Source organism: Syngnathus leptorhynchus, chromosome 16 (assembly GCF_054491065.1).
Source record: "Syngnathus leptorhynchus isolate UIUO chromosome 16, UIUO_Slep, whole genome shotgun sequence".
In the NCBI taxonomy this organism is placed as follows: Eukaryota; Metazoa; Chordata; class Actinopteri; order Syngnathiformes; family Syngnathidae; genus Syngnathus; species Syngnathus leptorhynchus.
The window spans coordinates 1,686,584-1,700,937 of record NC_141210.1 but is presented as its reverse complement, the minus strand read 5'-3'; the positions used below and the strand labels follow the sequence as shown (position 1 = coordinate 1,700,937).

The following is a 14,354-nucleotide window of genomic DNA, read 5'->3' as shown; positions in this document are numbered from 1 at the left end:
CAGAGACCCCAAAACAAGAAAATAGCACCTGTTTGGTTTTGTTTTGACTCAATGACTCCACTGACCGCCACAACTCCTGCAGGTAGGCAGGCAGGAAAACACACTTTTGTTCAAACATTTTCTTGAGGTAGCCATAGGATGTTCTTTAAAAGAAAAACAAGTTTTAAACCCATGTTTCTCTGCTGGTGGTTTTAATGCGACTTTGGCAGACAAGAGGAACAAACAAGAGAGTGGCCACAACAGCAAAACAAAACTTTGGGCAGGTGGATGGAGAACAGGCGGCTGGGCACAACAACAAAGACAAACATGGCTGTCAGTTTCACCGTTTATTCATCAACACCTGAATTGTGGTACAAAGCAATCGGGTTCTGTCTGTCGGGACTGTCCTTTCATTCCTCTCACCGCAGGGCGGGTGTATAAAAATACAAAAGTCACCTGTGTGTTTCTGTAAACTCCAGAGAGGCCTGGATTGGCTTGGTTGAAGAATGCTGGGGGGGGGGGGGAAGTCAATTGTTTTTTTTTTTTTTTTACACTTTACAGGAGCATATATTATTTTCTTGTTGCCAGTGAAAATCTTCTCTATGGGATCCTTGGTGTTGGTGATGGTAAAAACAAGACAAAAACAAAAGAGTCAGAAACAAACCAAAAAAAAAAAAAAAAAAAGTAGTGGTCCCAAACGCGACAATGTTGAGCATTGCCGCATCACTGCCATCTTTGTTGAAGTGCAGGTTTTAGGCATGGTAGACCACCGGAACAATGGTCGTATTGTATCGCAGGATGTGGAGTAGGGGGGCCAGATCAGAAAAAAAATGATTTGGTGGCTTTTTCTTTTTTTTTTTTTAAGAGGGATTGTTGCTAGAAAAAAATAAAACGCACACACTCACGCACCACAACATGTTCAAGTCCAGATTTCTCTTTTTACAAGAAACAGACAGGTCCAACTTCAAGGCCAAACTCTTGGTCTGGAGCACCAACATCCATAGGAGCGATATCAATGATGGGCAGGCGAGATGTTTTCATTGTCTTGTACTCAATGACTGTCTTGCCCCATGTACCGGTGTGTGACTGCGAGGAGACAGAAGAAAGAAAGAAAAAAAAAAAAACTCAGTAACTCGACTCAATATCCGATTTCAGCTGACGATTCTCCGAGAACTCACCGTGCAACCATCCTCGAGGACACTGTAGGTGAAGCGGCTGTTGCCCTCAGCTCTGATCTCAATCTCGTTGGAGCCCTGGAGGATCAGAGCCTTCTTCAGGTTGCCAGTGGCGGCATCCATGTAGGAGATGCTGTTCTTGCAGTTGTATGTGATGTTCTGGGAAGCCTCAGTTGACATGAGACGCAGGAAGGTCATCTGGATGTTGACATCCTCGGGCAGAGAGCCCTCGCTTCCGTACTCGAACTTTTGGGAGAAGGGAGAAAAGAGTAAGGGCTTAGTCCACGTGAGCATGGAAAGTAAAGGTGACTTGTTGGATTCAGCGCGTTTACCTGGAAGCCCTCGTTCATGGCCTCTCCGAACCAGACGTGCTTCTTCTCCTTGATGTTCTTGCTGATGTACCAGTTCTTCATGGGAACCTCACGCTGAGTTGGGGCGACACAGGTCTCTCCAGTCTCCATGTTGCAGTAGACTTTGATGGCATCCTGGTTGCAGCCCTGGTCGGGATCAATCCAGTACTCTCCTGAAGATGGAAGGGTACGAGATGTCAGAAATTTGACCGAGCTTCTCATCTTTCGGCTTCAATTTGGTCCACCGCAATATTTATTTTGGGTGTGACTGAATGACTCACCGCTCTTCCAGTCTGGGTGGCACATCTTGAGGTCACGGCAGGTTCTAGCAGGGTTCTTGCGGGTGCCGTCTGGGCTGCGGATCTGCTCGATCTGCTGGCTCAGGGTCTTCAGAGTGCTGTCAACCTCCAGGTCGCGGTCGCGCATAACATTAGCGTCATCGGCGCGGAACATGTAGTAGGGATCGGGACCCTTCTCCTGGGGCTGGATATAGGCACTGAGGTCATGTCCACCGCCAGGGGCGCCTGGTGGTCCGGGGAGTCCGGGAATTCCGGCAGGACCCTGAATGGCGAAACAAGGTGGAATGCTGTCTTAGCACAATTCTAATGTTGCTCATGGATCACAACGTTAAGTGAGCCTTACAGCAGGTCCCATCTCTCCAGTGCGTCCACGAGGTCCAGGAGGTCCAGAGGGACCAGGAAGGCCACTCATACCATCCTTACCAGGAGAACCAGCAGCTCCGGCGGGTCCCTGAGGAAAAAAAAAAGAGAACATTTAGAAGAAGTGAAAGAAGAATGTCGAGCCCAAGAGAAATATTCTTGGGTGCGTCAACTCACTCTAGCTCCAGCGGGTCCAGCAGAACCAGCAGGTCCGGCCTCTCCAGCATGACCCTATGGGTGTAGGAAGAGAACAGTGGTTCAGACCCAAATGTGTTTCTTTTCAACCTACATTAGTTTGAGTCTTGAATAACATACGGCGGGTCCAGGAGATCCCTGCATGCCAGTGAATCCTCTGTGTCCCTTCATGCCTCTCTCGCCAGCCTCACCAGACTCTCCCTTGTCTCCGCGAAGTCCAACGGCTCCCTATAAGGAGATAATATCATTCACCTGATCTCTGTTCCCGTTTTAGAGCTCTGTTGCTCGTCCTCGTTGCGATACTTACAGAGGGGCCACGAGGTCCAGCAGGACCAGCAGGACCAGCAGGGCCAGCAGGTCCCTGGAATCACAAACATACACACATGAATACAAATATATCCTATCCAAAGTTGACATTTCGCAAAGAAACTTTGCACTCACAGTCTCTCCACGGTCGCCATTCTTTCCAGCAGGTCCGACGGGTCCAGGGGCACCAGGGGCTCCGGGGGCGCCAGGAGCTCCAACGGGGCCAGACTCTCCACGGTCTCCCTAAATTGTTCCATAAGATCATCTCAGTTATTGTCTCTTTCAAAGACAGGGCCTGCCTATCTATCCCTTAGCACTTTCCAATCAAACAAATGAATCAGGGATTGGGATTTGAGGCGTGGTCATTTCAAATGATTCAAAATGGTTTTCTTTCAACTTCGCATGTCACAGTACAAATCTATCAAATCTTCCCGAAGCTCGAATAAGCTTCCTGTTGTTTGTACGAATGTCAATTGCGCTCACCTTGGGTCCAGGAGCTCCGTCACGGCCGGCGGATCCCTCATTACCGGGGGAACCCTGAAACAGAAAACAATTGTGTACACACGGGAAGTTGGCAGTTAAATGTACAAAAACCAGTATTTCTTCTCATACCTCACGTCCGGTCTCGCCAGCGGGTCCAGCCAGTCCAGGGGATCCTGAGGGTCCAGTAGGTCCACGCTCACCAGCGGGGCCAGGAGATCCCTGCTTTCCGACCTCACCCTGTCGATGATACGAACATTGAACATTTATTGTCTTTCTCAGCGGATGCTATCTGGACGAATGATGCCTTCCTAACTTTAAGACTAAGTAAAAGTAGCATGTATAGCTTACAGGAGCTCCAGGCCGACCCATGGGACCTTGCGTTCCACTCCTTCCAGGCAGACCGACAATACCACGCTGTCCCGAGAGTCCCTGAGGTCCGGGAAGACCAGGAGCACCCTGCAGAAGATTGCAAATGAAAAGCGTTAGACAGGCATGTGTAGTGTGAAAGATGGACAATATTTGAAAAGAAAGTGAAAACGACTTACAGGAGCACCATTACCACCAGGGCTACCCTTCTCACCAGCAGCTCCATGAGCTCCAGCAGGTCCAATATCACCAGTGCGACCGGCAGATCCGGTGTCACCACGGTTTCCTTTGAGTCCTTCCTTTCCACTGGGTCCAGCAGGTCCAGGAGGTCCAGATACACCCTTTCCAAAAACAAGAGTACCATACAATTCAAATTCTGAACATCCTGCGTGCTGTCACATACTGTTCAAGATTGACTTACAGAGGGGCCAGGAGGTCCAACTCTGCCAGCAGCACCAGGGAAGCCAGTAGCACCCTTGATAAGAAGACACAGGATTCTTTAGAAGATGTGAGTTTGAGAGAGCGGGATAACAAGAAGGCCTCAAAACAGTAACTCACAGTAGGTCCAGGAGCTCCGCGAGCTCCCTTGGGACCAGTGTTTCCATTGGGACCCTGAACAAACACAGTACAAAGTGGCTCAGCATGGCAAAGCTAATAATGGCCGCACAATGTGGTGATTATGGCATTGGATTTACAAACCTGGGGTCCGGGGGCACCGGTAGGTCCAGCAGGACCAGGAGGACCAGCATCACCCTTAGCACCATTGTTACCAGCCTCTCCCTTAGCACCAGCAAGACCATCAGCACCCTAAACGGTGGTGATCAGAAGGTTAGATCGAGGATTCAAACAATGTGAACGGAGCCAGAGAATTTAAGAACTCACAGGAGGTCCAGCAAATCCGGCAGGTCCAGGGGCTCCAGCCTCTCCGCGCTCACCCTATGGAAAAGGAGAAGATTGCAAAACATGAGAAGAAGAAGAATGTGAAAAAAAAAAGTTTCCTCTTCTTGGACAGACCTTGAGTATTATTAGCATTAGCATTAGTCCAGACTCTTTCATTAGAGGGAGGCAGAGAGAAGATAACTCACAGGGCCTCCACGGGCTCCAGCAGGTCCAACGGGTCCAGCGGGGCCAGTATCTCCCTTGTGTCCGGTAGCTCCAGCGGGTCCGGGAAGTCCGATAGCACCACCCATTCCACGAGCACCATCCTTGCCAGGTGCACCATCAGCGCCCTTAGCTCCTTGCTCTCCCTGGAGACACGAGAGATGATTGTGAATGAGATTCTGATACAGGTGGAGCTCTCTCTAATAGTGCTGCGACAACTCACTCTATTTCCTCTCAGTCCTGGAAGACCACTGGCACCACGCTCACCAGGCATTCCTTGCAGTCCAGGTGGGCCCTGAGCTCCGGGAGCACCGGGTGCTCCAGCATCTCCCTGAAGTCAAATAGAAACCAAAAGATTAGCTGGAAGAATAACTCACAAGTATCTTTCCATTTCTGACAAGATTACCTTAGCACCCTCGTTTCCGGCAGATCCGGGAGTTCCACGGGGACCATTGGGTCCGACGGCACCGGGGGCACCACGCTCGCCGGGGAAACCTCTATCGCCCTGAATTAGAAGTGGCACAAAATTAGGGTGGGTTGAAAAAAAAAGCCAAATCAATTCCAATCATTTATTATTGGATTGTTTTATAATTTGAGTTTTTTATAAATGTAGTTTTTGTTTCACAGATAAAACATCTCAATAGCAGGTTGTGACTTACTCTAGCACCACTGACTCCAACGGGTCCAACCTCTCCGGGCACGCCCTGAATTATATTTAAAAAAAAAAGAAGAGTTGTTAGTTGCTTTAGAAAAATTATACTTTTGGTTTTTTTTTAAACACGTTGAATTCAATGAATTCTGCACCTGCTCTCCGGATTTGCCACTCTCACCAGTAGCACCTTGGGGTCCGGGAAGTCCCTGGAATCCTGGAGGACCAGTAGGTCCTGCCTCACCTCTCTCACCAGCAGGTCCCTGAGAAGAGCAAAGGAAGGAACATTGGAACCAAGAAAGATTGAGCAGGTGGACTTTGGAGTCATGTCTTCTTCTACTTACGTTAGGTCCAGCAGGTCCCTGAGCACCAACTTCACCGTCCTTTCCTGGGGCACCCTAAATAACCACAGAGATTTATTTGCTTTGAGCCATTTAGCTAGCTTGTACTCATGACAAGGACCCAAGAGAGTATCAGTGAGAACTTACAACTGGGCCGGTAGGTCCCATCACTCCTCTCTCGCCAGGCTTTCCAGCATCACCCTAAAGACAAACGATGGAGGAGAGGAATCTCATTTATAAGCACCGTCTCCAGATAGCTTCATGGATCTGATCAAACGCGCTTTTTAGCCCGAGACTCGCTACTTACAGCGGCTCCCTTGGCTCCGGCGAATCCCATGACTCCGGGCTGTCCTCTAGCTCCAACAGCGCCAGGGGGTCCGGGGCGGCCATCTTGTCCGGGGCCACCCTAGTGTAGTGGTTTTATTTAGCTTATTGTGCATTCACAAAAAAAAAAAAAAAAGGGAGGCTATTAAGACGTGCACTTACAGTAGCTCCCATCTTGCCATCGGGTCCAGGGCTGCCAGGGCTACCAGTCATACCCTAAAGGTCAAACACGAGTGTTCAGAAAAGGATTTGGCCAGTCAAGAAATCCTGTCATGTTTATAAGAAGAAAGAAAAGTTTTACCTTAGCTCCGGGCAAACCAGGCTCGCCAGTGCGACCGGCCTCACCGGTAGCTCCTTTAGGTCCAGCAACACCGGGAGCACCACGCTCACCGGAGGCACCCTGAGATTGTCAACAAATATTTCAACATCAATCAATGACTTCAAAGAATGATGTGTTTTAAATGTATGTGGCGTACTCACTCTGGGTCCAGCAGCACCATCAGGGCCAGGGAAACCACGGCCGCCAACGCCACCCTGTAGAGTCAATCAAACAAAGTTTGCTTAGAGCTGTGGGGAAAAAAATGCTTACTTTATTCTAGTTAATTGTGGATGCACTATTCAGTACACTATAATGGAGATGATTCATAATAATAATAATAAGCAGTTGGGAAAACGAATGGCCGCTCTGTTATCTGAATCAAATCAAGTCTGATTCTGAGTTTGAGTCTAATCTGACTCAAAACAAAAAGTCATCTTTGGATTGTGTCGTTAGATATTGGTGATTTTGTTTTTGTGAAATAATCGCCTTTTTATTGTTAACCTGTAGGAGGCACTAGAACATTTGTGTATGTAGGACATTTTGCAATGATGGCGGTATTATTTTCTCCCTGTGTACGATGCAATTCAAAAGAATGCCGATCTCCTCTTTTAGCCTGATTTGAAGGGATGAGGACATCATGCATTGAGCTAAATTTGCCATTTTTTCCATGGTGCTTACACGCTCGCCAGGAACTCCACGGGCTCCAACGGGACCGGGCTCTCCTCTGGCTCCTCTCTTGCCCTCCTCACCGGAAGGTCCAGCAGGTCCTTGAACTCCTGAGGCACCCTGTATGATAAAAAGGTACATACAAAAAACGTGAGCGGTTGCGTTCTCGATGAGATGTTGGGAATGAACTTACAGCGTCTCCCTTGGCACCATGCTCTCCCTTGGATCCAGGGGCACCAGCATCACCCTAAGACAAACAAATAGGCAAACATAAGTAAACTAGACTCAACGTAATTGAAAGCGATCCTTCCAAAAATGAAGAATTGGGCCAAATCTTGAAAATCCCATTTTTATTTATTATTATTTTTTTTTTACTCGAACCTAAACCCAGATAAATACAATAGCTCATTTGATATGCAAGAGCCTTTACTCACAGTGTTACCCTTGGGTCCGGGGGCACCAGCAGCACCAGAAGGTCCTGGAGGTCCACGGGGTCCGGGGAAACCCGGAGCTCCAGCAACTCCGGCAGCACCCTGCAGGGGGCAGTAGATGCTTTCATATCAACTCTGAGACTGTGCTTGCGACACGTGTGGCAGGACTGTCTACTTACAGGAAGTCCTTTAGCTCCAGCAGCTCCATCAGCTCCGTGGTTGCCCTGAATGGGCGAAAAACATTTTTTTTTTTTCATGACCAACATGACAAAAAGCTTTTTCGATCCAAGAGGGATTGGGTTTTTTTTTTACTTACAGAAGGTCCGGCAACACCAGCGGGTCCAGGGTTACCGGGCTCACCACGGGCTCCAGTGGGGCCCTCGGGTCCACGAGCACCTTGAGCTCCACCCTCTCCCTGAAATGTTGGTTGTATGATTTAATAACAAGCTAAAAACAGACCGCAGCATTTTTTTTTAAACATACTAAATATTGTGAGACTTCATTTAAGCTCTAAGAAAATTCAACATATTTGGAAATATCAAGAGAGTGTAACTAGAGTAGAATTTTGAAACAGCTACAGTGGATCATTTCCAAACTTTTTCACAATTTAAATCATTTCATCGCATGCATTATGAGGACCAGGATCCTCTGAGCACACGGAAAATATCACTAAACATCCATTGACGTGTTTTTAAAACTTCTCCGTCAAACAAGTGCCCAACCGCTAAACAACAAGCTAGTATCTTCACGTCTTCAAATGTCACTTAGTTCCCCAAAGATCTAAAAACACAGTGAAGTCAAGTTTATACCTTGGCTCCAGGGCCACCGGGGAATCCGGGAGGTCCAGCGGGGCCAGTGGAACCCTGAAAAGAAATCCAACATATTCAGACAAATGCGCAGGACAGATCATTAAGTTTGGGGATTGTGCTTAGAAATGCACACTTACGGGAGGTCCGGCAGCACCAGCGGCACCATCGTTACCACGAGCACCCTGCCACACAATGATAAGCAAGTTGACCTCATGCTGTGATCAATTGATGGCGCAAAATAAAAGGCGCGAGGACTCACAGCAGCTCCAGCAGGGCCAGCACGACCTCTCTCGCCAGGCAGACCACGGGGTCCCTAAAATTTGAGACAATTTCCATGAAATCCATAGGATCTGAAAGACATATCAGGGGGGGGGGGGGGGGGCTTGTGTTACTCACCATAGCTCCGGGAGTTCCGTTCTCACCAGAGGCTCCAGTCTCTCCCTAGACATAAACACAGGCTGCTTAGATAATGTTTGAAATTTAAACGACACACTCGTGGAATTCAAAACAACTGCATCCTATCATTACGAAGACATGATGGATCTCATCGAAATAACTATTTGTAACACGCTATTTCTTTCAAGTTGAAATGAAAATTTCAGATCAATAATAATAATAGTCATGAGAATAAAAACATTGAGATCATTATGAAATGTAAACATACTTCAAATATATATTTGTCACGGTATGCATGGTGAGATTTTATTCAACCAGGTAGTGATTGATGACAATCCATTTTATTTCCCTTCATTAGAATGAAATCATACATATATGTATATATATCTCATCATTATAGATGTAGTGATTTCCAAATTCAAATGCTTGGTGTGCAGGTGATGTCAGATATTAGCTGTGGAAGTACGACTTAGAATTTCAAGCATGTTTGAGTCATGTTTTCAAAATGCAAAACTAAAGCGTTTCAATTTCCGCGTGATCCAACAATCAAATAATGATTTACCTTAGGTCCGGCAGGGCCGCCGTCTCCCTTGGCACCATCCATACCGCTGTATCCCTAAGAGGGGTGCAAATCAGATGCTCAGCTTGATTCAAGAGAAATTCTTTGCAATGCTTTTTGCTCATTTTCAAACTCACTCTGTGTCCCTTGACACCGGGCAGACCGGGGGTTCCTGGGAAACCGCGAGCTCCCTGAGGAATGAAAAGATGGCAGGAGTTTGTTCATGCTTCTCTTATGCCTTGGCCTTAGTGACTTACCTGAGGTCCAGGGAGTCCACGCTCACCATTACGACCTGGTTTGCCAGATTCACCCTGATGTCAAAAAAAAAAGAGGAAAGCTGAAGTGACGTGTGATGAGGTGAGGAGAATCGGGATGACATGAGGTCAACTTACATCCTCTCCGTTCTTGCCATTGGGGCCAGGGGCTCCGCGGGGTCCCATAGCTCCCTGCAGAGGACAACAATTAAGCACAAAAAGCCACAACCGTGCCAGGTGATATTTCTTGCTGGATTTGTAGTACTCACAGTGGATCCGACCTCTCCAGACTCACCGGGGGGACCAGTGAATCCCTGAGGGCCCTGAACAGAGAATAGAACCACTTTAGACATTTTGTCATTTTCGTTATTGGCATAGCGTGTTCACGGGAATAACTATCAATTGTTACGGTTGGTCATTAACGAGTGTGTTTGACTCTCAGTGAGACGCGTGCTAGTTCCTTAAAGGGGAGGTGCATTTCCCCAATTGGAAATGAACTTAATGGAGTTTTTAAACTGTGTATATCTCTTAGGAGGGCAGAAGTTGTGTACTTACGCTAGGACCAGGGCTACCAGGGGATCCACGGGGTCCGGGTGGGCCCTGTGAAAGGGAATCAGAGTGGTTATGAGGAGAATTAAAAGGAAAATCATCTTCCGGGTATTTGCAAAGAGAGACTTGCCATGGGTCCGGGGATGGCAGAGACGGGAGACTTGTCTCCATAGCCGCCAGACATCTGAGGGGAGAAGTTCTGCAGGAAAATAAAAGCATGCACAAATGTTAGAAACTCGTCCACAGGGATGTAAATAATCCATTTGTGGTTTTGCTAGTTTTTAAAACTAAAACACATCATTTCCATTAGATTGGGCGCGTGTCCACCCAGATCCAATTGTTGCCTTTTTTTTCTAATTCTTTACAATTGTAGTAATTTTGCACACATTTGAAAAAAAATGTGTACAAATGTCTACAAGTTTGAAAGTCATTAAAAGTGACTGATATTAGCATTTCAGTTGATAGTTACTGTTTGGAAAGTTTTACAGGATAACTTTTAACACATCAATAACCTGGTGATCATTTTCAAGTGTGCTGATAATTGATTTGGATATTGACCTTGCGGTAAAACTGAACATTGCTAAGGAACTGTACGAGTCGTGAATCAAAGTTAATGCATGAGAAATGCAGAATAATTTACCTGACTAATATTTTTTAATTATCATCATAAAGAGCCACCATTTTCCACGACCATAATAGCAATACGATTAATATATAAAAAAAAAAAACAGTGCTGACACAAGCGCCACATGACTTTCTTGCATGAATTATGTCAATATGAAAACATCAACAACCACAACAAAAATGATAGAAAAAAACCCTTGACTTACTCCACCGAGGCCGGGGGGTCCAGGGGGGCCGGGAGGTCCGGACATACCAGGCTGGCCGGGGATACCATCGTTACCGGCGGGACCAACGGGACCCTGCAAGGAGGAGGACAAAATGGAGTGTTAAAACTCATAATAACAAACAACATTGTGAAACATTGATTGAATCCTAATCTGCTAAAATGTTTTTTTTTCTTATTCTGTTTACAGTGATGGAAACAACAATAACCCTCCTCAAAGATTGGGAATGTCAAAGACAGCTAGCAACAGTGGTCACGTGACCTTAGAAAACAGGAACAAGGTAAGAACTACAAAGAAACAATTTGGAAATGACATATTCATAACCAAAGTCAACAAGCTGAAAAGCTCTACTCTGTAAATAATGATCAAATTATTGCTGAAAACAAATGAGTAAAAACATTGTGCCAAACTATGGATTTTCTACAAATCACATTCTTTTAACAAATCACTTTTGTGAACTGATGTCTGTTAAAACAAAGCATCATTTGTCTTTCAAACACATTCAGGCTTCAACTCCACGTTTACATTCACTCACATGCAATCATAATTTACGCAGAAGCTTTGGTGAACACGTAAAAGCAGGGCGAACGCTTGATTGCAACTCAATTTCATGATCTCAGTCTTCACAACAAAGACACATGTTAATTTCCAATGGAAACTCACATGCATCCCAGACTAAGATGAGAACGGACAGGCGGACAAAATGATGGACTTACTCTCTCTCCCTTGGGTCCACGGTCTCCCTTGGGTCCCTAGAATTGGAAGGGGGGGGGGGGAAACAAAAGTGTCAGCATTTCAGCAGGGGGTCACATGTAATTCAACTAATAATTGAATGACGTGATAAACAATTTTTTTTGTAATCACGGTTTAGGAAAAAGGAATAAACAGTATCTTCTATTTAGAGTCATACAAGATATGTACAGTTTGCTATCGTCATTCATAAATATAAACAAACTACTAAAAATCGAGTTTCTTTATGGTATTACGAGATAAAAATCAATGATGATGTGAAATTATTTACAGTAATGTTTCATTCAAATGTACAAATATTTTAAATAACATGTAATAATGTAACAAAGTATTTACCTCGACCTGAGCTTGACCCTGGTAGCCTGCAGACAAATGAAAAGACAGATGTGTGTTAGTTGGCCATGTTAGATAAAGATGAACATCCAATATTTTGTAACATTCCCTCGTATTCCATATTTGACTGTCAAACTAAAATGCAAATGCAACTATAAAAAGTGGATTGATTAATTTCATGCTCTGTGTTATGGTTGTGAAATATTTTGTAGATACCTTCGTCGGGGCAGATGGGGCAGCACTCGTCATGGGGAATGACGGGGTTGGGGCAGTCACTTGTGTCCTCGCAGATAACTTCATCGCACATCACGGTGCCGCTGTCGCACACGCAGATCTGGCATGGCTCTGGTTTCCATACGTCACGGTCCTGAAACACCCGCCCGTCAAGGGTGCAGCTTCCGCCCGTGCCTGCGGAGGGCGACAGAGGGGCGCAGACAGGTCAAAAGGTGACACGAACACAGGTGAGCGAATAATTTTAAAAAATTTAAAAAAAGGGATGGTGGGGGCTGTTATGTATTCCAGAATTAAATCATCTTTCAACTAGTACACATGGGAATTTTATAACCAATCAGAATGATTAAAAATATGGGTCATTACAGCCCTCATCAATAGCTGAGGGTAAATGCAGGTCACACAAAGATGGAAAAAGGAAGCGTGGAAAAACATGCCAGCACATGATTTAACCTAATAATAATAATTACACTGTGCGAAGTTTCTCTACCACATCATCAATTTTGTCCATTATTTTTTTCTTGTAAAGCAAAAATCGGGATACACTATCTCCCAGAATACCAAAGAGCTGAGCTCAGAGCGACCGAGGGCTTGGCAGCGGCTGCTGGAAATATTTTACATGTGTTTGCAATTAGAACACCACGTTTAAAAAAAAAAAAGAAGCACAAAATGGAAGGGAGGGGGCTGTAACTGGAGCGTCCAGATGTGTGCGCAAAGTACACGGACCAGCCGCCAGGTGGCAGTATAAGCCTAACAAATCTCTGCTTTAGCCCTCAAATTTATGACCCTTACTAGACAATCCACATCTGGAAAAATGAATTCATGCTTCTTTGTTCTTGTAGAGAAATTGCAGATAAAATTGGCAATCCAGATGCAGCAAAAGCACTTTCTGCAGCAAATTGCACATGACACACAATGAGGACACATGCATCCTCCCTCCTCTTCTCCCTCTCTGTTTTTCCACTGTCCCTCAGCTGGCATGCCGCAGCCAATGTTAGTCTGAAGTCTCATGTCTACCTGAAATAATGTACTCCTGCGGATGCATTTAAATTGCGGAAAAGCATGCTGAAGAGCATTTAGAAGCAAATCTAAACACAAAGGGTGAATTTTCTAAACCATGCTTGGCCAGGAGTTTGTGTTAGGGACCATGGCCTGGAGGAAAACCTGCAGCGACTTGCTTTGCATGCGTTAGGGTGGGGGTTGGGGGGGGGGGGGGCGTTGACTAATGCAACTAGAGGAGAGAGAGAGAGAGAGAGAGAGAGGGGCCTCCCTGGGATGCCCATTGCATTGCGCAAATTCTTTCTTTCCATCTATCTATCTATCTATCTATCTATCTATCTATCTATCTATCTATCTATCTATCTATCTATCTATCTATCTATCTATCTATCTATCTATCTATCTATCTATCTATCTATCTATCTATCTGTCTATCTGTCTATCTGTCTATCTGTCTATCCGTCTATCCGTCTATCCGTCCATCCGTCTATCTGTCCATCCGGCAACACTGCGTTCATCAAAGCTGCTTTCCTTCCTCCCTTTCTAGATCTAATCCGCCGCCACGTCCACACGAAGAAGCAAATATCCACTTTGCAAAAATCAGAAGAAAAGCGCTGGTTGAGAAGCTCCACAAAAGAGATGATGAGACTTACTGTCGTCCTCGCCCTGGGCCCTCACCAAGAGCGCCGCTGCGCTGAGCAGCAGCGCCAGCCGCAAATCCACAAAGCTGAACATATCTAGATGCCTCTAGACATGTAGACTCTTTGAGGCAAGAGAGGAAAAAGTTGGGGGTGTCTTCTCTTCCTGCTACACTCCACTCATACACGGGTGTTTGGGGCAGGGTCCGCTTGTTTCCACAGTCCTCCTGACCCCAGCAGAAAACTCCCTACTGCCTACACTAACTTTCCACCAGGGTTTTTATATGGGAGTCTGAACTGGGAGGCGCTGGGACTGCAGCGACTGGGACGCACCCTCACTACCCTTTTGCTGGAGCTCACGTTTAGGGAAGACAAGAATGGACCCCTCCCTCAAAGGAAGGGAAAAAAAAAACAGATGAGAAGAAAGAAAGGGAAGGGAAAAAAAAAAAAAAGGTCCCTCCTTCCATAATTCCACGGCAGAAGGGTTGGCGTTTGGATGAGGAAAAGGGGGGTGAAGACAAGGAAACCCGATCCTGAAGAGCATCGGTTCGTTGGAGGAAGATCTCCTCCTCCAGCGGCGGCTGCAGGTTTATTCCAGACTTTATTTCTGGTTTGGAGCTACTTCCTGATTCACATTGACTTGA

At 46.0% G+C, this 14,354-nt stretch overlaps 1 protein-coding gene across 1 annotated transcript; it reads right to left on the bottom strand.

Moving 5' to 3' along the window:
• Positions 1-174: 174 nt before the first annotated feature.
• Positions 175-13,953, bottom strand: col1a1a (collagen, type I, alpha 1a). Its single transcript, XM_085933419.1, has 49 exons — positions 13,726-13,953; positions 12,059-12,250; positions 11,846-11,871; positions 11,476-11,511; positions 10,742-10,834; positions 10,042-10,110; positions 9,918-9,962; positions 9,632-9,685; positions 9,501-9,554; positions 9,366-9,419; positions 9,246-9,299; positions 9,112-9,165; positions 8,550-8,594; positions 8,413-8,466; positions 8,291-8,335; positions 8,154-8,207; positions 7,661-7,759; positions 7,524-7,568; positions 7,348-7,446; positions 7,107-7,160; positions 6,926-7,033; positions 6,409-6,462; positions 6,230-6,328; positions 6,091-6,144; positions 5,912-6,010; positions 5,752-5,805; positions 5,608-5,661; positions 5,419-5,526; positions 5,274-5,318; positions 5,021-5,119; positions 4,838-4,945; positions 4,599-4,760; positions 4,396-4,449; positions 4,213-4,320; positions 4,072-4,125; positions 3,935-3,988; positions 3,693-3,854; positions 3,496-3,603; positions 3,277-3,384; positions 3,148-3,201; positions 2,800-2,907; positions 2,666-2,719; positions 2,479-2,586; positions 2,341-2,394; positions 2,147-2,254; positions 1,786-2,065; positions 1,487-1,677; positions 1,158-1,400; positions 175-1,065 (listed from the first exon to the last, which is right to left on the bottom strand). Exons 1-49 carry the CDS (start codon positions 13,805-13,807, stop codon positions 919-921), a joined length of 4,347 nt encoding a protein of 1,448 aa, XP_085789545.1. The 5' UTR covers positions 13,808-13,953; the 3' UTR covers positions 175-918.
• Between the last annotated feature and the right edge of the window lie 401 nt (positions 13,954-14,354).